This window comes from Nothobranchius furzeri, chromosome 5 (genome assembly GCF_043380555.1).
Source record: "Nothobranchius furzeri strain GRZ-AD chromosome 5, NfurGRZ-RIMD1, whole genome shotgun sequence".
Taxonomy (NCBI): Eukaryota; Metazoa; Chordata; class Actinopteri; order Cyprinodontiformes; family Nothobranchiidae; genus Nothobranchius; species Nothobranchius furzeri.
In genome coordinates this window covers 57798517-57820012 of record NC_091745.1, presented here as the reverse complement: position 1 = coordinate 57820012, position 21496 = coordinate 57798517, and the positions used below count along the sequence as shown (strand labels likewise).

General features: G+C 43.2%; 1 protein-coding gene across 5 annotated transcripts in view; it reads left to right on the top strand.

Annotated features, from left to right (window-relative positions):
- Positions 1-21496, top strand: part of grik2 (glutamate receptor, ionotropic, kainate 2) — a 299000-nt gene that overhangs the window by 156069 nt on the left and 121435 nt on the right. For all 5 annotated transcript variants that reach the window (XM_070550946.1, XM_070550947.1, XM_015949505.3 and 2 more), the window contains 3 exons: positions 7552-7695; positions 12545-12652; positions 15436-15549. In XM_070550946.1, the coding sequence (XP_070407047.1) occupies positions 7552-7695; positions 12545-12652; positions 15436-15549 (366 nt within the window). The remainder of the gene's footprint in view (positions 1-7551; positions 7696-12544; positions 12653-15435; positions 15550-21496) is intronic.

Sequence of the window (21496 nt, the reverse complement as noted above, 5' to 3'; positions counted from 1 at the left end):
ACACACATTCACACACTGGTGGGGATGAGCTACAATGTAGCCACAGCTGCCCTGGGGCGCACTGACAGAGGCGAGGCTGCCGAGCACAGGCGCCACCGGTCCCTCCGACCACCACCAGCAGGCAACGTGGGTTAAGTGTCTTGCCCAAGGACACAACGACAGCGACAGACTGAGCGGGACTCGAACCAGCAACCTTCCGATTACGGGGCGAGCACTTAACTCCTGTGCCACCGTCGCAGACTAATTAAACACGTTTATGGATTGTTAACGCATCCGTTGGTAATGGACACTTGTTTAGGGGGGTTTTAACTGCTCATAGACGTTTTTCAACTCAAATTTTATTTGGTAGTTATTTGTTTAGTTGCACTTAAAAGTGGCACTGAAAAGTTAGCATTTGCTAACTAAGTGGGTGTTGTCATTATGCTGTTCATCATCATTCTGATCTAGAAATAGGGAGTAGTGCTGATGGGCCACTAAAAGAGTGCTTCATGGCCCTTTCACTCTAGCATCGACTCCACACCACCCAGATAGACCCAGCAGCCCAGCCTGGCCCAGTTGATTCCACACATCCTTGCTTAGGAATGCAATTAGAGAAGTTCTCAGCTCCTAGGTAACCAGCATGATAATGCCGTAAGCCCAGGTGGGCTGATTCTACCCACCAATTGGAGGCTTCCCCTAATAGAAAGTGTGAATTTGAGCCGGCTTACTAGTCAGCAGTGGGTGTGTTGGCCCTGGTCAGCCTGCAGCAGACCACCTCAGGAAGAGGGCTGAAAAACTGTCCGGTTGCTCCCTGATAAAAGGCAGGCTATGCTAATGTAGGAACTCTCTATGATATCCAGACCATGCGGAGCCGATGCTAGTGTGAAAGGGGTTTTAGATAAAAAATGTGCCCTTTTAATGGAATTTTTAGCTTTATTTCTGGAAACCATTAATTAGAGTTATCTTTCTGTTAGGGTGAGGGTATTCAATCCTATTCCTGGAGGGCCAGTATCCAGCAGGTTTTAGTTTTAACCCTGCTTTAACACACCTGATTTTAATCAGCAGGTGATTAACAGGCTTCTGCAGAGCCCGATGAGCTGCTGCACAGGTGATTGAACCACTGAATCAAGCTTATTGGAGCAGAAAAACCACTAAAACATAATGGATACCAGCCCTCCAGGACCGGGATTGAATACCCCGGTATTAGAGGGTTTTGTGGCAGCTTGCAAACAACATGAGGTGCATTACTGCCACACGATACTTTTCTCCCACCACTAACCATCAATCTTCCTTAATGATAATGACAAATGATCCTCACTTGTAAGAGTCAAAAGATTCCAAAGCTCTTTACACTACAGGGTATCATTCATCCATTTACACACACATTCACATGCTGGTGGTGATCAGCTACACTATGGCCACAGCTGCCCTGGGGCACACTGATAGAGGCAAGGCTTTCGAGCCGGAATTGAACCAGCACCTTTCCGATCCCTGGACAACCCACTCTACCTCCTGAGCTACTGCTTGCCCCAGCATCTTCCCCATAAACATCTTGCCACAAACCACAGAAATGGTCCTCTTGGACGTATGACATATGCAAACAGTACAAATAAATAACTGGAAATAAAACCTCAACTTTAGTAGTTGTGTATGTGTGTGTGTCCATCTCCACATGTTCATTACATGATTAAAACACAGGGACAAACAACACACACACACACACACACACACACACACACACACACACACACACACACACACACACACACACACACACACACACACACACACACACACACACACACACACACACACACACACACACACACACACACACACACACACACACACACACAGACACACACACAGACACACACACACACACACTAGAATAAATCAGAGTGTTAAAAACCATGACAAGAGGGCCATTTAAATAGTTTAAATCATTTAGCTTCTCTTTCTCTTTTCAAGTTTTCCTCGGGGAAAACATTACAACACAGCATGCTGAGAGCCTGCGTTAGGAAATTATAACCTCTGCCCCAGTCTGGTGAAAAGCTATTTCTTGCCACTTTGTTTCCATGGCGATGCTGATGAGGTGGATGGTGAGGAGGTGGGGCTAAGCTAGGGGGCAGGGGGGTACCTCTGCTGCCTCCAAGTTAGGCCCGACCATTTGAACAATTCATAAAAGTGTTGAACTCAAGCAGAGCTCTGGGAGATTTATTAAATCTCATGCCTGTGTGTGGGTGTGTGTGTGGGTGTGTGTGTGTGTGTGTGTGTGTGTGTGTGTGTGTGTGTGTGTGTGTGTGTGTGTGTGTGTGTGTGTGTGTGTGTGTGTGTGTGTGAGTGAGAAGCCGATATTGGCTGACACAAGGGAGAAACAGCTTTTAAAGTGTTTAGCTTTAATTTCATTCAGGGTTGACATAATTGATTTTAATGAGATGTTTATAGAGTGAAGTGCCTCTGTTGCTGAACCGTTTGCCAGTCTGCCGTGACGGGTGCATGTTGGGTTTGCACAGAGCAGAAGCAGAAAGGACTAGAAAGCAGAACTCCTCCTAGCTTTACTACTCACACCACTCCTGATGTTGGACTGCTTATCTCAATGCGTATTTAATACTTTTCTGACTTTGTCTCTAATTAAAACTAAATCACTTAAGCTGTGATGTCCATTTCATATGACAAGATATGTGCACCCATTAAAACTGTCCCTGTGCAGATGAATACACGGAGAGTAGATGGACATGTACATGTCTGAGGGGAATCTACGTCTGCCCTCGGTGCTGAGGACAGCAGCCTGTCCAGACCCATTCACACTAGAACACCAACACTAGTGTCAGAGAAGCATGTCCTCACTAGTGAGCCACCAACATCAAGGCCTTAGACCAGGGGTGTCAAACTCATTTTAGCTCAGGGGCCACATTGAGGGAAATCTAGTCCCAAGTGGGCCGGACCAGTAAATTAATTAAATACTTCAGATTGTTTTCTTTGTTTTAATACAATCAATATAAAGCGAGGCTGGAGCCTGAGGACAGTGTAGTACAAGTACAACACCTGAAGTGTACTTGAAAATTTGAAAAAAAAAAAAAAAATATCAACAAATAAAAAAAACATTCCTTAGTGATTCAAAGAGCTTACAGATCACATGGCAAGATCAGGTTCATGCAGCACTTAAAGTTTATTTAACTCATTTTACTTTACATCTTTTAGCTTTCACCAGCACATCAATATCAGAAGTCACATCCTGAGTGGCGGCCAACTTCAGGATGTGATTCAAGTTCTTGTGTGAGCCTTGAGCGCAGCTTTGTCTTATTTATACTCACTACAGAGGAAACTTGCTCACAAAGATACGTTTATTTTCACTCTACATTGTAAAGTATGAAAATAAAGTTTACACAACCATCTCGCGGCCGGCCCGCGGGCCGCATGTTTAACACCCCTGCCTTAGACCCTTTTGTGTACAATGCTGTTTAATGTAAGCGACAGTATGTATAAGTGAAGGTAATATAGGGCCAAATCCACACTCCTGCCAACGCTAAATGAGTTGTGATTTATAGGTTAGTCGTAGAAATGCTAAAAATTAATGAATATGTTTGAATAAAAAAATAAACGTATATTTGGACATGGCATTTCAGTTATGGTTCCATTGTGTCAATGTGGATGTCTAAATCAGTTTTGTTGCAATGACAATAAAACAGTCTTTATTATAATGTTTTTTACAAGTTTTAGTAGTTTAGTTAATCTTCCTAAGAATGTGTTATTTTGATAAATTTTCTGGGTTATTATAATGCATCTTAGAAAGGCAATTGTCTCCCAAGGGTTATAGTTATACATAAAAAAAAAGGGAAATAGTCAGGTTGATCAGATTTGAGATTTCTGATTTATACATTTTGGGATTTTTTTTTTTTGTATTACTTGGGTCCAAGCTGATGCCACAGGACTTTTGTAAAGCTACTCGTTTGAGCTCCGATTAAAAAATAAAAGTGGCCGGGGAGCACTAACAAATTAGGCTTATGAAAGAAAAAAAAACTTATGTGAGGTGCTCCATGCTTAGCACCATCAACGACAGCCCGCCCAGGCAGGAGGAATTTAATTATTCTATTTTGGTTGTCTCTACAAGTGATGCTGTTCTCAAATGACAGTAAATAGCACCTGCCACCACAAACCGATCAAATATTTCTCACTCAGCTCTGTTAATGAGAATGAGACTGAGACCGTTTCTCCGGCTGTCTGCAATGGTAGAATGGGATTTACCGTAATAAACCTAAGTGGTCCTGAAAGCACAAAGTAGTATTTTAATCAAAGAGAGGAAACGCTTTGAATGTGCAAAAGCCTTTGAGCACAAAATGCACGAAAACAAAGTAAATGTCTTTTTGACCCGCTCCTGACTAGTAAATATCAACGCAGCAGCAGCAGTGCTGCAGGTAACTAATAAGCTAAAATGGCCTAGCATGTTAGTGCCATTTGACTTCTATACACAACTCCACACTAGCAGTCTCCAGAAACTAAAGTCTGACCTGTGGTGCTACAGCAACACTACACCACACAAGAAGATGACTGCCTTCACAAGGAGCATAAAGGAGAACCTTTGGAATTTTCCAACCAACACCAGGTACAATTGATTATTTATCATTCATAAACTGACAGTTATAATGCAGGAGATCATGTGCAAATATATATTTTTCCACCTATTGAACTACTTGGAAATTGATCAGGAATTGGACTGAGATACAGAATCAACAATGGCATTGATATTAATAAAGTCGTATCAATTCCTAACCCTGGAAGTGATACGAAATGACAAAAATGCCCCAAATCTGTTGCACCTCAAGTGATCAAAGAATAATAAAGAAATATGAAACCATTAATAAAAAAAACAAATAAATGTAAAAACACAAAAAATAATCTTAAAAATTGTGTTCCAGGCTGCCTATCTCTCAGCTCCAACTTAAACCTCACCAAAGGTCTGTTTTCCATTACAGTGACTTTCCAACCTCGGCTTTCACTTAACAGGATTTAGGAAATATAATCCATTTACACCTGCTCTAGATTAGCTTCCAGACACCCATGTTCATACATTGTTTCTCCCTGGATAAGAATGTGTGTAATTTACAACTTCTTTGAAGTTGGATCAAACTAAAAGACAATTAAATTACACGAGCAAATACTTTCTTCAAAGTTCATAAATAATGTTCAAACTGAAAAGTGGTACAATTTCATTTACCAAATGAACTCTGAATTAATAGGATGTGCCAAATAAGCAGTGTTTTTTAATGCACAACCAACAAAATGTTGTACTGTTGTCCATGGTGCTGATCAGGGTGCTGTCCACAGTACTGATCATTCATTGGATTGATGCAGGAATTAAATATGCCATTAGGTCACCTGTATTGATGTAATCTACATAGATATGACGTTGCATTGTTGCAATGGACATTTATTTTGAAAATTACCAAGGGTTTTACACTGAAACCGTGTGTGATTCCCTGTCTAGCCCTATGTTAATTGTGGGAATTGTCATATCCCAGAGGTGGCAAAAATAGAACCCGATCCTATCATTAATGGCGTGGTGCAGTGTAGCACTTCTGGGACACGTCTGAAAATTTTAGCATCGTGGCTGGTTTGAATCACCCAATACACTCTGATGGATTCTATTTGAAACAGTGACGTTCCGCACTGTTGATGCCTCCAGTGTGCAGTAGGGATGAGGGCCACCACCCATCAGATCAGACACTCTCGGACCGAAAGCAGTAACAAGTCTTTGGGATGAAGACTGACTTGTTACAAAAATAACCGTGTGATACTCAGGAAGTGCCACTGACTTCAGTGTTCTGAATCTAAACAAAAATCTCTCTGTGGGCTGTTAATGTACAAAACACACACACACACACACACACACACACACACACACACACACACACACACACGCACGCACGCACGCACACACACACACACACACACACACACACACACACACACACACACACACACACACACCTGGAGTTGTAGTCTGTGATGCATCTTGGGCTTCAGTGAAAAAAGTGACAGGATTGGGTATATTTTCCTCCAACAGGACAGTCCTGTTCCAAACACCCGAGGGCATGAGTTCCACTCAACTGCTGTGCACAGCTTTGTTGATTGCTTTTCAATCAAGCAAGACCAACACTAATTTGATTTATTGCTTTATTTTATACTTTAGGAAGAATTCTCAGGTTTTGTAAAGCATGACTGGCATTTCTCTGATAGTTTCAGCCACATGTCTTGGTTTGGACTGACTGCATTAAAATAAAAAACATACAGGGTTAAGACAGTACGTTCTTACAGCACACAGGCAGCATGGATGAGCTTGTCTGGGAATAACAAGCTGCACACAAAAGCTTTTTATTGTTTGTTTCCTCTATTTTCTATCTGAACCTCCTCATTTAACGTCTAGATCTGTATTGTGTCTCCGATCATTAGTGATAATAATAACGGACAATATGGACAACGATCGAAGAAAAATAACATTTGGAATATCATGAATGAATTGGTGAATAAAAACACTCCTCTAGAGGTATTCCACCTCACCTATCTGATGATGTTTGTCATCCTTTTGGGATTGGTAATGATTTCACAGATTCTTCCCATATTGGTTCCTCTCTAACTAGAAATATTGTGTTGTCAGTCAATCCTAATTAAACAGATGCCAATCATAATTCCTAATGAGGTACTTCAAATGCTCCTGACAATGAAAAATGTAGTTGTCGGCCATGATGAGATAGTATGATTAAGAAAATAGCTTCATGTTCTCCCTTTGACTCTAAAAACAGAGATTGGACCAATAGATTTAAAAGTACCTAAAGTAACCCCTTTACTTAAATCTGGGGATACTAGTGTATTTAAAAATATCTGCCTTGTTATGCATTACCTTTATTTTCCAAAGTACTTGACAAATTTGCTTATACAAGAATAAATGATGAGCACAAAGTCTCTTTCTTGCTCATCAGAAGGGTGTCTGTTCCAGTAGGAGACTCTAGACATTGGAAAGCTTTGTCCTGTGCAAGTCTGGGTTTATTTCTCTTATTCACATTTTCTGCAAGTCATCTCAACAATGACTCAATGTGCATCTGCAGACACAAAAACACATCGTATGTAATAAACCCAACCCCACACCGTCCAGAACATCCTGGTTCTAGAGTTAACAGCAGGTCCTTAAGAATGCAGTTGATCATACAAGGGTTTGTTTGTCAACAGCAGCTAGGCAGCTAATGTGTGTATTTTACTGGGTACTGATTACACATGGTCTATTTTGAAAATGCTTTTGGAAATAGACAGGTCTGTTGGACAGTAATATCCGTCTAAAACCAGTAACATGTTTCATCCCTTCCCTAGTCTGAGGACTGAACTGGTTTTCCTGGTGACTAACACACTGTAACGTCTAATCTTAGTCAGGAACACACTGCAAACACAAAAACAAGTTCAGTTTTGAAGGACTTTGTTTTAGCTTTTTTCTACATTCTAGGATACTCTGACCCATGTCATCTGTTTTGGTGTCTATTCCATTTCAATGACCCTCTCTCTCCCTGTCTTGGCTTGCAGACGGACGCCGCTCTAATGTACGATGCTGTGCACGTGGTGGCCGTGGCTGTGCAGCAGTCTCAGCAGATCACCGTCAGCTCATTACAGTGTAATCGACACAAACCCTGGCGCTTCGGGAACCGGTTCATGGCCCTCATCAAAGAGGTAGATAGCGTTGTAACCTCTTCCCCATTCTGCTGTAGTCCTCAACAAACAGATGTGCTCACATAGAAGAGCAGCGTGTGAACAGAGGAAGAAGCTACGATGGGGAAATGAGTAAATGAAACATACGTAAATGTGTAGTTATTTCAAATGTATCCACTGAGAGCAGCCATCTTGAGCATGCTTCTTTACTGCTTCCAACCACTTTTCCTGGTTGCGTACCCACTTCATAATCAGCCCCGCTTCTATATTTGAGTGTACTGAAGTGAAATACGGAGCTCATCACTGGGTCAGTAGGTGATGGAGGTAGATAACGATCTATTTCAGCTACAGCAGCAGAACTCTGCTGTTCCATTAAAGTGGTCCTAGCTACATTTACCTTGTCAATATTGAGTATAGAGAGCTTAAGGCTCCTCCCCTTCCTGTCTACAACAATCAAAACATGAATGGTAGTGAATGGGGCTATAAAAGCTATTTTTAATGCACTTTGCCTCACACCCTGAGTCACACATGTCCTTCAATCATCCCACTTACATTCATTTGTCTTTTGGGTCAGAGGGCCCATGAGCTCACTTAAAGGGGAGGAGACTTAGGCTGACAATTTTTGTTCTGACTGGGTGGGTGGGGCAAACCAGTCTTTCCATTGTGGTTTATTAGGGGGTTGTGTTTGGCCATTCATCAAAGCTCCTGGGTCATTGCGAGCCCCATCAAAATTTAATTTGTTACATAGAGGTGTAAAGAACAGTTTCCAATATTAAAAATCAACTAAACACTCTTTCAGTAGTACTTAACAGAGTCAGGTTGGTAAAGAGGAGAGACATTGGCATTCAACACAGATACACAACCTCACTGAGAGTGTTTGTCTGGCACACATACCTGGTGCACACTGACTGGAGGATCACATTCTCACATCAGGAAGGAGATTGTTGTCACAGCATGACTAGATGTTGAAGGGATCCATCCAGAAGGTAAAATGCAAGTAAAACAATCGCATTAGATGTAATAATGTTGACTCTGAAATGAAGCACAACTTGATTGTCACAGTGAGGAGGAACTATAAGGACCAGTAGGGGAGTTAGTGTGAAATCAAGACTGTTTCACGCCTCATTGGTACAATCACCTCTAGGTACACACCATCTATTCAGACCTCTACAACTTTTAGTGCATTGAATTTAAAAGTAATCATGGATGGAGAACAAAGGGTACTTTTATTATTATTATTATTATTATTATTATTATTATTATTATTATTATTATTATTATTATTATTATTATTATCAATAGAGTTCATATTTAAGGCATAATTTCTTAAATGTTTCTAAAACAATTGTCACTTAGCACAACACTGTTCCATCAGTTTATGAATGAATGAGTTTGATTTGAGTGTTTGTAAGACACTATTTAACAAAAAGAAGAGGCCATATTTTACAAAAACAATATTATACAGGATAAAGGACCATTATTTACACCCACACTCTATAAATTTCACTTGTCAACCACAAAAGCTTTTTAAATTTTTTTTTCAAAGACCTTTTCTTTAAAAATGACTAATTACTAACAAACCAATGAGTGTATTGCTTTGAAATTCTCGTAACCTGATAAATCAAATGTTGGATGCATTAATCAAAGTTATTTCAACTGGTTCCAAACAGCCTGGTAGCTTAGATGTAAAGAGTTAAACATTAATTTTGTTAGTGTAGAGTGCATCTGGAACATATTTACAGCACAACACTTTTTCCACTTTTATCACAGACTTTTTCCAAAATGGATTAAAACTTATTTTTGACTGACAGTTCTACACACAACACCCCATAATGACTGAATAATTTCCAGATTCACTATATGAGGAGCCGTTTCAGTTTAGCTGCCATACAGCATCTTTGTTTAGTCCGAAAAAATTGCTTTTTTGAAAATTTGTGAATCCAACAAAATTTTAAACTAAAATAAAAAACACTTTCACAAAAACATTTAGGTAGATTGAACAAACGGACACTGGAAACCTGTGAAAACAAAACCACTGACAGTCCTAATAAATACTAAGAACCATCTGACAAAGTTCTTCATCACTTAATCACAGATTACTTCGGACTGATTGCAGTTGGTAAATGTACTATAGAGTGATACTTTCCATGTTTTCAATGCTCTTATAAGGAATAAAAGCAGACAGATATACTTCATTTATGCAAGTGCGTGTTTATTATAGCAACAACACAAAACAATCACAAATATTGTCCCAAATGATGTCCAGAAAAATTACTCTGCACAGGTATTTATTTGCTTATTACTTCCCATTTTATTAAATCAGAATGAAAAATGAGACAAGGTAAGGCAGGACAATGCTGATTAAATAAAATTATGTATTTAATAGAAAGGAAGTAAAATAAAAATGGAAATAAATCTCCAAACAATGAAAAAGAGGATTTTTTACTAAATTAATGCAATAATGAAAATTGAAAAAAATATATATTCTAAAAAGAAAGAAGAAATAAAATATGTCACAAATTCAAACAAAAAAAAGTGGAACTAAATAAATAAATTCAACAAGAATGATAAATAAATAAATAAATCATGATGATGACCTTTACATAAATGAATGTAGGTGAAAATAAATATCAATTCATGCCTTGTTGTGTGACAGATGGGTTAGGGTTAGTAATTAAGTAAAAATCTTTTTTGGGGGAACATTTCTTGGTAATTAAACACTTATCACAATGACTTTGCTGAATTACTGTATCACACCATCTCGTTTTTTCTAATCTGGTCACGTTTGGTCCTGCATGGTTTTCTCTGACATCTTTGCATGGTTGGGTTGGCCGTCACTTACACAGGTGCTTCTTAGCACGTGTCTAACATCCTTTATCGTATCACAATGGCATGCTCAGTATTTAGTGTGCACTCTGAAGAAAGAGTCCTATCGGGTCTTTTTGGCCTGTGAGACTCCAGATGCAGCTGATGGGTACCGGCTGTCCAAGCAGAATGCAGCTGGGGTGGTTGCAGAGGCAAAAACCGGGCGTGGGAGAAGTTTGGTGAAACCATGGAACTTGACTTCCGTGAGGCTTCGAAGAGATTCTGGTCCACCATCCGGAGTCTCAGGAGGGGAAAGCAGTGCACTACCAACACTGTTTACAGTGGTGCCAGTGTGCTACTGGCCTCTACTTGGATGGGTGGGGGGAGTACTTTGAGTACTTCCTGAATCCCATCGGCATGTCCTACAGTGAGGGAGGAGAGTCTCCATTCTCTGGGGCCGAGGTAACTGAGGTGGTCAATAAACTCCTCGGTGGCAAGGCAAATCAAATCAAGGGTGAATGAAATCTGCCCAGAGTTAAGGCTCTGGATGTTGTAGGGCTGTGTGGGCTGATGCAGCTTTGTAATATCGCATGGAAATCAGGGGCAGTTCCACTGGATTGGCAGACGGGGTGGTGGTCCCCCTCTAAAAAGGGGGACCACAGTGTGTGTTCCAACTACAAGAGGATCACACTTAAAAATGGTAAGGTCCATTCGGGGGTTCTGGAGAGGAGGGTCCATCAGATTGTCAAACCTCTAGAACTATGTGGTTTTCATTATGGTCGTGGATCACTGGACCAGCTGTATACCCTTACCCTGGTTTCACACTGCAAGCATCAGCAGAACGGAACAGCAGCAGAGCAGCTCACTCACGAACTTCAAAGCGGTCCTTTTCACACTGGGAGAGTCTTGGCCGTTGCACGGCTTCCTCGCTGCGCCTCGCTGTACTCGCGGCATTCTAAAATTCCTCGAGACTTCCAGCACCCTCCTCATCGAAAGATCATAACCCCCACGAGGAATCACATCATTGCACTTCTCGAAAGGAACTTGTGGTAAACAAAGGACTTTCAGTCACACGTGCTGACGTGAGTTATATAACACATCACAACATTGCATTTTATTTTGAAAATAACTGGGGATTTTACTCTGAAACTGTGTGGTGTTCCTTGTCTCACACTATGTGAACTGAGGGAATTGACATGTCCCAGAAGTGACTTGCGGAAAAAATAGAATTCGATCTTCTCTTTAGCGGCGCGGCATGCCGCTTCTGGGATGCGCCTGAAAATTGCAGCGTCGCAGCTGATTTGAAACACTCCATAGACTATAATTTGATTGTATTTGAAGCGGTGCCACTTCACTGCCATTCTGTTCCGCAGATGCTTGCAGTGTGAAACCGGGGTGAGGGGGTCCTGGAGTGTGCATGGAAGTTTGCCCAACCAATCAACATCTGTTTTGTGGATTTGGAGAAGGTGTTCGACCATGTCCCTCGGGTGGCACTGTGGGGGTTTCTGCAGGAGTATTGGGCACCAGGCCCTCTGATTGGGGCTGTTATACCATTTTAAACCAATCTGTTGTGGTGAAGAAAGAGCTGAGCTGAAAAGCAAAGCTCTTGATTTACTGGTCAATCTACGTTCCTAGCCTTAGTTATGGTCACGAGCTTTGGGTAGTGACCAAAAGAACAAGATCGCAGATACAAGCAAAATTTATGTTCTACGTAGGGTTGCTGGGCTCACCCTTAGGGATAGGGTGAGAAGCTCGGTCCTCTGGGAGTAACTCGGAGTAGACTGGCTGCTCCTCCGCATCGAGAGGAACCACTTGAGATGGCTCGGGCATCTGGTGAGGATACCTCTTGGACGCCTCCCTGGTGAGGTTTTCCTGGCACGCCAACTGGAAAAAGACCCAAAGGAAGACCCAGGACACACATTTTTCCTTCTTTGTTCCAGCTTCATATTTCTGTCATGTTTGTGTGTGGTTTTGTGAAAGTAATTATAATAAAGAAAAGACTGATGTGATGCTGTTGATTTGATGTCTGCTTTGGTATTGTAAACTTTGCTCTAACTCTTCTCAGGCTCACTGGGACGGCCTGACAGGAAGAATCTCCTTCAACAGGACAAACGGCCTGAGAACAGACTTTGACCTCGATGTTATCAGTCTGAAGGAGGAGGGACTGGAGAAGGTGCTGTTTCAGTTACGTGTGCGTGTGTGTGTGTGTGTGTGTGTGTGTGTGTGTGTGTGTGTGTGTGTGTGTGTGCGTGCGTGCGTGTGTGTGTGTGTGTGTGTGTGTGTGTGTGTGTGTGTGTGTGTGTGTGTGTGTGTGTGTGTGTGTGTGTGTGTGTGTGTGTGTGTGTGTGTGTGTGATATGACACAAAAACACAGCACAACAATGGCGTACATGGTGGTGAAGTCGGTGGCTTTTTTGTCAGGCTGCTGGCATCAGGCAGAAAACTCTGGAACAACCAGGGACTCTAGCCAATCAGTGATTATCTGACACTGGATTTCTGATATGACTTGGTACACTTGGTGCTACATTAAGTAAGTAAGTAAGTAAGTAAAAGTTTATTTATATAGCGCCTTCCACAGATATAAATCACAAAGGCTCCCTGTTGCATCCAACAGACCGAGGCATGTGCCTCTTTTGTTAGTACAAAGCCCCTATTTGTCCATCCATCTTCCTCTCCATTCTACCATCACCTGAGATCAAGACACCAAGGTACATTCCTCTTAAGGCAAGGACTTATTCCCACCATGAAGAGAGCATCCCACCCTTGTTCTGTCAACAACCATTACCTGAGATGGAGAGGAACAAACTCGCATACCAGCCGCATCACATTTGGTTTTGAACTATCCCAGTGCACACTGATGGTAATGGCTTGAAAACCCCAATAAACCTGGTGCTTGACATCAAACCTCATGTTTCATACTTGATTTAAAACACTTCTAAGTTACCTTCCATTTTATGTATAGATCTTTGTCATGTTTCTCTACTGCTTCACATAAGTGACTTGTCAAACTGATGTTTGATATCCAGTTGTTGAAAAGTATTGGTGGCTGTGTACCATATGACCATAAAAATCGGGTCTAAGGTACACAGGGCGTGGGTCTAACGTCTTTGGGGGACGCCTTGTTTTTTTCTGGCCAGCTTGGGGTCCTGCACCTGTTGATGATGTCACACTAGATGATTGGCTGGACGTAAGACTTGAAAGCATTACCATGTTCAAAAACATTTAGGTAGTAAGAAACATGAGTTTAATATCAAAACTCTTTCCAAAACCTATGTGAAAGAACAGAATTGAAAAAGAGATGTAATATATTTTGGCCCAGTGGTATTGCTGTAGAATGATGACGTCATCGGCAGGCGCAGGACCCCAAGACAATCCAGAAACTGCAGCGCCAGAAAACTAGCATCGAATTTGCATTCTCTCGATGGAATTAATGTTTATCGTAATGTTGTTTTAAACTAGCGACAGTCACGATGATATAGTGTGAAACTACCCTGAAATGTATGTACTGCCCCCTAGTGGCAGGAAACTACACACTGCCACTTTAAATGTTCTTTAAATGGACAGACTGAGCAGGGACTTAACTTCTGCTACTAAGGAGCCTGTTTTGGAATACACCCCTTCTGCCCCACCTCTACCAAGGCTAACAATGACATTAACAACTCCAAACTGTCCACTTCTAGTCAACGACATCTAGTAATAATCAGTTGTTGAACTAAAATGAGCAACCAGCCTTCCCCAAAGAATTTGGCTCAGGACGGCTATTTTCTGTGTATCAGGTGTAGCAAACAGTGCACCAATAGTAACTCTGTTAGGTGAGATTTATTAAAAATGCCAGACATGCTGACATCACAGTCACAAAAATAAGCAGCTTATTCAGCCCAACAGGCAACACAAAATACACTCATGCTGTTCAAACCGTTGTCATGTCTCACACTCCTCGTCTGTATTTGTGCTGGAAGAGTATCGCCCCGGTGTTCAGCACTTGATTTAAGATTCATGAGATTATCAGTCGGAGAAGAAGCTGCAAACACTCTTGATATTATTATTCTCACATGCAACAGTGAGCACTTCACTCACCAGCATCCTCACCGGTGCATTCCTCACAGAAGCTCCTGACCTCTGCTCTGTGTTCTCTGTGTGCCTGCACCTCCATGAATAATTTATTCCATTAATAAAAACTCATTCAGAAGCCCTCCAGCCTCATGAATCCTGAATTAAAGAGTTGATTTGCAATTACAAAGCCTATTTCAGGGACTCGCTCAGGGCGTCAAAGGTGCCCTCAGGAATGTGTGGCTGCTGAGGGTTGGAGTATACGCCGTCCCCTCTCAGGATTGTTGGAAAGTAGCGATGCTGCTAAAGAGGCATGATGCTGAAACCCCAAGGGAGTGCTGAGGCAGGAAAAGCCTTGAAGTCTAATCTGATATCTTTGCTGTCCTCATCTGCTGTGCTTCACAAGCATGTGCCTCTCTCACTTCTGTCAACCGTCTTTGACCAGCCCATCTACAAGCCTCAAGGCTGGTCAGAATCTGGCATCATCTGTAACATCGGTGCCAGGAGGAGTCCTGCAGAAACGAGCCGAAGGGTCATGATACCAGCAGTGTACTCAAGATTCCACACAAATGGTCTGTGTTTCAAAACAGAACAATAGATGAAGCTCAGTTCGGTTTAAAAAAAAGTTTTATAAAAACGCATTAGCACATTGTGGAAAAGAAAGTGACCGTGCTTTGGTTTGTTGTTGTTGTGGATGATGATTATTCACACGCTGCTTTATGTTCATTAGGATGAGAATAAGCCTGTCCAGGTTAACTGAAGCAGACTGGCTCCCTTGCAGTGATGGAGATACCGAACATTTCACATCTTTCACTGATGATGTCTTCTACCTGCTTGTAAAGGTCATAGGTCACTGAATGTTCTGTCTAATGTAAAGTTATGAAAGCAAACTGTATTTGTCTTACAGATTGGAACCTGGGATCCAGTGAGTGGCCTCAACATGACGGACAACCAGAAGGAGAAGATGACCAACGTCTCCGACTCTCTGTCCAATCGATCTCTGATCGTCTCCACGCTACTGGTGCGTTTAGATTTTCTGAGATATTACAAACTCTGGTTATGTTGGACAGATTTTCCTTTCATTTCCTACATCTATTGCAACAAGATCATTAACATTGTAATCCAGTACAACCAGAACAGTGTCATGACTACCATCATGTTTGCCAAATGAAATGTCGGATTTTCTTCTATGTAAAAGGGCTTTACTTCAAACAAAGCTAAATCAACATAAAGAAGAAACATTTCCATTTATTCAAAGTTGGATCAATGCCAATCTTTGGGAATTTGTGATTTGATCATTTAGTTTACCTTTTAAAAAAGAAACGTGCCTCTGAGAATTAGTGATCAAAGTGAACAGGTCCAATTTGAATGAGAAGCAGGCCTTGTTCAGTGAGGGCAACGTGGTTGTTTTTCCATCATTTGGATGGTAGTCGGCTACTTGGATGTGTGCTTCTGTGATTTAGAAGGCGTGTGAGCACAGAGAAAGTCTGAAGTCTTGGGTTGTTTGGTGGGAAAATCTTATACAGATTCCATTCAGTCTCAATAAATGGAGAATTAGCCTGACTTGCCTCCTCAGGTCTCCAACAAAATGAGACTGGAATACATCTTAAGTGGATTTGGGCCTACGACCAGCCGATACACACGTGGTTGAAGGTTTCTGTGGTGGGCCGAGGAAGTATGTTTTTCTCTTGATGGGTCAGCCGAGTTGAGTGTTTGACCCTGTGTAGGAGCTGCAAGTAGGTGCAATGTTGGATTCATGCTAAATGTGAGCATTCTTACTTCAGCTAACTATTCCTGATGAGAAGCTGATGATTCATGATTTTGAGAATGTGCATAAATAATCAGCATAACAAATCCTAGCTCACCAGATTCCCTTCATAAGGAAGCGATCCACTTTGACTCCTGTTATGGGTCTGATAGGATAGCAGAGTTGGTTTGTGCCCCTGATGGTTAACATGGCCTATTGTCAAAGACAAGATGTTGTCACGGTGTAGGAGGTGGAGACGGCGGACCATGTGTGGATGAGCTGAACGGAGGAAAAATGCAGATTTCAGTAAAAGTAAAAATGATTTAATGGCAGGAGGATGAACAGAAACACCAGCAGACAACAACAGCAATGAACTGACAAAGGAAGGGGCAAAACAGGTGGTTTAAATACAGAGGGCTAATTAGGGAAACATGGGCAGGTGAACGAGGGACAGGTGAGAACAATAAGGGCAATCACGGCAGGAGAGGAACACAGTCAGGTTGGGCAGGGGCAGATCATGACAGTACCCCCCCCACACACCCCCCCCCCCTTAAGGGCGGATACCAGACGCCCACAAGGCTATACAACAGGAGACGGGGACTTGAAGACTGGACATGACAGGAACGTGACTGGAACGGGGACTTGACATGACTGGAACAGGGACTTGAACGGACTGGAACAGAGACTGAACTGGACTGGAACAGCGATTGGACTGGACTGGAACATGGACTGGACTGGACAGGGACTCGAAGACTGGACATGACAGGAACGGGACTGAACGGGGACTCGGGGACTTGACAGGAACGGGACTGAACGGGGACTCGGGGACTTGACAGGAACGGGACTGAACGGGGACTCGGGGACTTGACAGGAACGGGACTGAACGGGGACTCGGGGACTTGACAGGAACGGGACTGAACGGGGACTCGGGGACTTGACAGGAACGGGACTGAACGGGACCTGACAGGAACGGGACTGAACGGGGACTCGGGGACTTGACAGGAACGGGACTGAACGGGGACTCGGGGACTTGACAGGAACGGGACTGAACGGGGACTCGGGGACTTGACAGGAACGGGACTGAACGGGGACTCGGGGACTTGACAGGAACGGGACTGAACGGGGACTCGGGGACTTGACAGGAACGGGACTGAACGGGACTTGACAGGAACGGGACTGAACGGGACTTGACAGGAACGGGACTTGACAGGAACGGGACTGAACGGGGACTCGGGGACTTGACAGGAACGGGACTGAACGGGGACTCGGGGACTTGACAGGAACGGGACTGAACGGGGACTCGGGGACTTGACAGGAACGGGACTTGACAGGAACGGGACTTGACAGGAACGGGACTTGACAGGAGCAGGCGTGGGACCCAGTCAGAGAACTGCAGGAGCAGGCATGGGGCCCAGGCAGAGAACTGCAGGAGCAGGCGTGGGGCCCAGGCAGAGAACTGCAGGAGCAGGTGTGGGGCCCAGGCAGAGAACTGCAGGAGCAGGCGTGGGGCCCAGGCAGAGAACTGCAGGAGCAGGTGTGGGACCCGGCAGGGGCTGCAGCAGTAGGCTGGGACCCAGGCAGAGAACTGCAGGAACAGGCATGGGACCCAGCAGAGGCTGCAGCAGCACGAGACCTGCAGGCATAAGCCCCACAGCGTGGACCAGGAAGTGGACGAACGGCAGGAGCGACGCGAGGAAACCAGGATCGGTGGCAGGCACTCGACAGCCAGTCAGAGCAGGTGCACGGCACGATTCGCAGGATCTCAGGCAGAGGCTTGGGTGCAGGGAAGCAGGAGAAGAGCGGGGAGACCAGCCCTACCACCCCGGAGAACGATGGCGTGAGTAGGGGGTGTAAATCCTTCAAAGCTCCAGGATCCGCGGCTTCCATGACAAAAACGGGACGGGGGCCGAAAGCAGGAGAGGAGAAGGGCTCGACCACCGCAGGAAACAAACCGGATGCGCCGAAACCCACCTAGAGGCTTGACCACCCCAGAGAACAGGTAGTATGCGCCAACACCCTGGGCCAGAATCTCCTTCTGCTAAAGGACAAAAAAGAAAAAAATAATTCCTCCAGGGAGATTTAGAAGTGCTCACCACAGGTCCCGGTTTGGTCAGTTCATTCTGTCACGGTGTAGGAGGTGGAGACGGCGGACCATGTGTGGATGAGCTGAACGGAGGAAAAATGCAGGCTTCAGTAAAAGTAAAAATGATTTAATGGCAGGAGGATGAACAGAAACACCAGCAGACAACAACAGCAATGAACTGACAAAGGAAGGGGCAAAACAGGTGGTTTAAATACAGAGGGCTAATTAGGGAAACATGGGCAGGTGAACGAGGGACAGGTGAGAACAATAAGGGCAATCACGGCAGGAGAGGAACACAGTCAGGTTGGGCAGGGGCAGATCGTGACAGATGTTTACTGAAGAGATCAGAATTGAAACTGTCTTCCTTTCAAGGTGATAAAGTAACAACAAAGAAGAGTTTCCAGTCTGGCGCAGGTATAGATGACAATGAATCTGATGTGAATCTGAATGGGTTTTACACATCTATTCATTCTATTTAGGACTCAGGGTTAATATTGTAAATACTCTGTTAACTCACACACACACACACACACACACACACACACACACACACACACACACACACACACACACACACACACACACACACACACACACACACACACACACACACACACACACACACACACACACACACACACACACACAAATGACTGATGTTGTAAACACTTCTTTTATCATCCATCGTACCTGAGATCAGATGTCAGTGTTATCACACATAGTGAAATCCCTTTTTTCCAGCTCAGCATGAGATGTTGGTAAAAAGAAGTCTTCCGGAGTTGGTAAACATCACACAACAAGTTCTGTTAGTGCCTCACTGTCATTTATGGCCAGTAACGTGCACATCTGGCACTGAAGCTTTTAGTTTGTGTTTGTAGTTCAATCAGATTGTAATGGTTCTTTATGTGTAACCAGTTCCATGAGGCTGGAACAGCTCTCTGCCTAACACACTCCGTCCAAAGATGTCATTATTTTTAAACCTTTCCTCTTGAAACATCCTTCAGTGCTTTGACTAAGCTGCCCCTTCTTTTAGGAGCACTTTCTAGGGATGCTGCTCTCCTATTCAGTTGAAGCAGAGTACCCCAAAGCACTTCACTCCCAAATTGCCAGTTGACTTCACCACAGTGGAGGACTCATTTGATGGGAGCATGCTTAGACAGGGAGAATTAACTGATTGATTGTCCAATAAGATTTCATGCTTTACAGCTCTGCTTCCTGTTGAACTACTTCTCAGACTCAGAATGTGTTCTCAGAGTTGTCAAAACCACTCAACTTAAACTAAACTTTGAGGAAAATTTGACTCTTTTCCTGCCAAGTGTGATTAAATAACTCAGATTGGTTTGCTACATAAGCAGAGTGGATGGGTGGGTCTGTTTTTCATTGGATATTTTTGAGTTAATTCTAAAGCTTTAAATGTTCTCTGATATTAAAGTCTTAATCTCCTCATTTTGGCATTTGAGATCTTATCAGTTGTGGTGCCTCTGGTCATTAGTTTTTGATTTAAGGGAGGTTCTTTAAATGTGTTGGATTGAAATTGGGTGGAGAGAAGTCGTGCCAATTTAATCTGTATGCGTGGATGCTGTTTTAACACGTGACTCGGACACAGTTCACTCCTGTTCGATACAATCACTCAAAATAGGAGTGATGTGACCTCTTCTGTTTGCTCCAGTTAGGAGTGTCGCCGTAGAGTTCCTAAAAAATGAAGGCCGTCAAGGGCATTTTTGAGAAGTGTGTTACTTCATGTTTTGCATGAAGTAACACACATGTGTACACCCAATGTGTAAAAACAACACACTCACACCTGAAGCATCGAAAAATGACGCTGAGTGACCAAGCGTTTGTTGCCAATGCATTGGGACTCCCAACGCGTCGGGAGGTGACGTCCTGTGCCAGAGCGCCGGTTTCCGACGCCCGTGGTAAAATGCACATTGTACCGACATTTTACCTCTAACCTCTTGCTATTGACCCTCCCCTCATCCCCATCCCAACGTTAACCCTGTTTCTCGTTGTAAACTTCCCGTTAACTGTGTTAGAGAGGGACATTACAACAAGAAACAAAGCTTTGCATGTGCAAGAAGGTTAAGGTTAGGATGGGGGTGAGGGGAAGGTTAAATAGCAAGAGGGTAAAGGTCAGAATTTGGTGAAATCTCCATTTTCCCCTGGCAGTCAGACAACGACACTCTGGCACAGCACACCGTCTCCCAACGCTTGGTCACCCATCGTTTTTTCTTCTTCGATGCTTTGGGTGTGAGAATGTGTTGGCAGAAAATGTCCTGCTTTGACATTACATTTACTTGCAGTGTGTGTGTGTGTGTGTGTGTGTGTGTGTGTGTGTGTGTGTGTGTGTGTGTGTGTGTGTGTTCAAATATTAGTCAATACAAATGAAAGGCCCAGAATCTGTGTTTATCCACCATGGTGGAAAGTACTTGCCGACCCGGGCCAAATTAAAGGCTCTGGTGATTCTGTTATTGAAGAAGTGAGTTTAAAAATAACAATATAAAGTAAATTGTGGGTTGTCATTATTTATCATGGGCCTTCTTTCCTTCCGTGCACACTGCGAAGTGATTGGATTGCAGTTATTAGCGAAGACTCTCAGCAGCTGTAATTGCCATATCAGGATTGAGTCATGGGGAGATGCGTGATGGCTGTGAGCAGGGAGGAAAAAGGGGGAGGCATGACAATAATTAGGTTTGTTACATTTGATTGATGCACACTTTCATCCAGCTTCTCATCATTTTTTCAAGGATTATGTACTATAAAACATGATGTAATTACTGCTAAGATCTTGGCTTCTCTGCAGTTTATCTTCTCTGGAAATCACTGGTGTAATGTTGCAGTGAAAATGGAGTTCAGCTACACATAATATACTGTGGAATGTCACAGGAACAGATCCGATTCAGCTTCCAGCAGGAAAATTATGTTTTAGCTGATTATACATAAGAAAACTAATTAGAACACCTGTTTTTGTCTATCAATGCCCCCCCCCCCCCCCCACACACACACACACACACACACATACAGACACCATCAGCTTAAGATTTCATCTAGTTTGGCCCTACAGAAACTTTACTGATCTCTTAATAATCCTTTAGTTGTACCCATCTGTGGATCCAACAGGAATCTGTTTTCCCACCTATG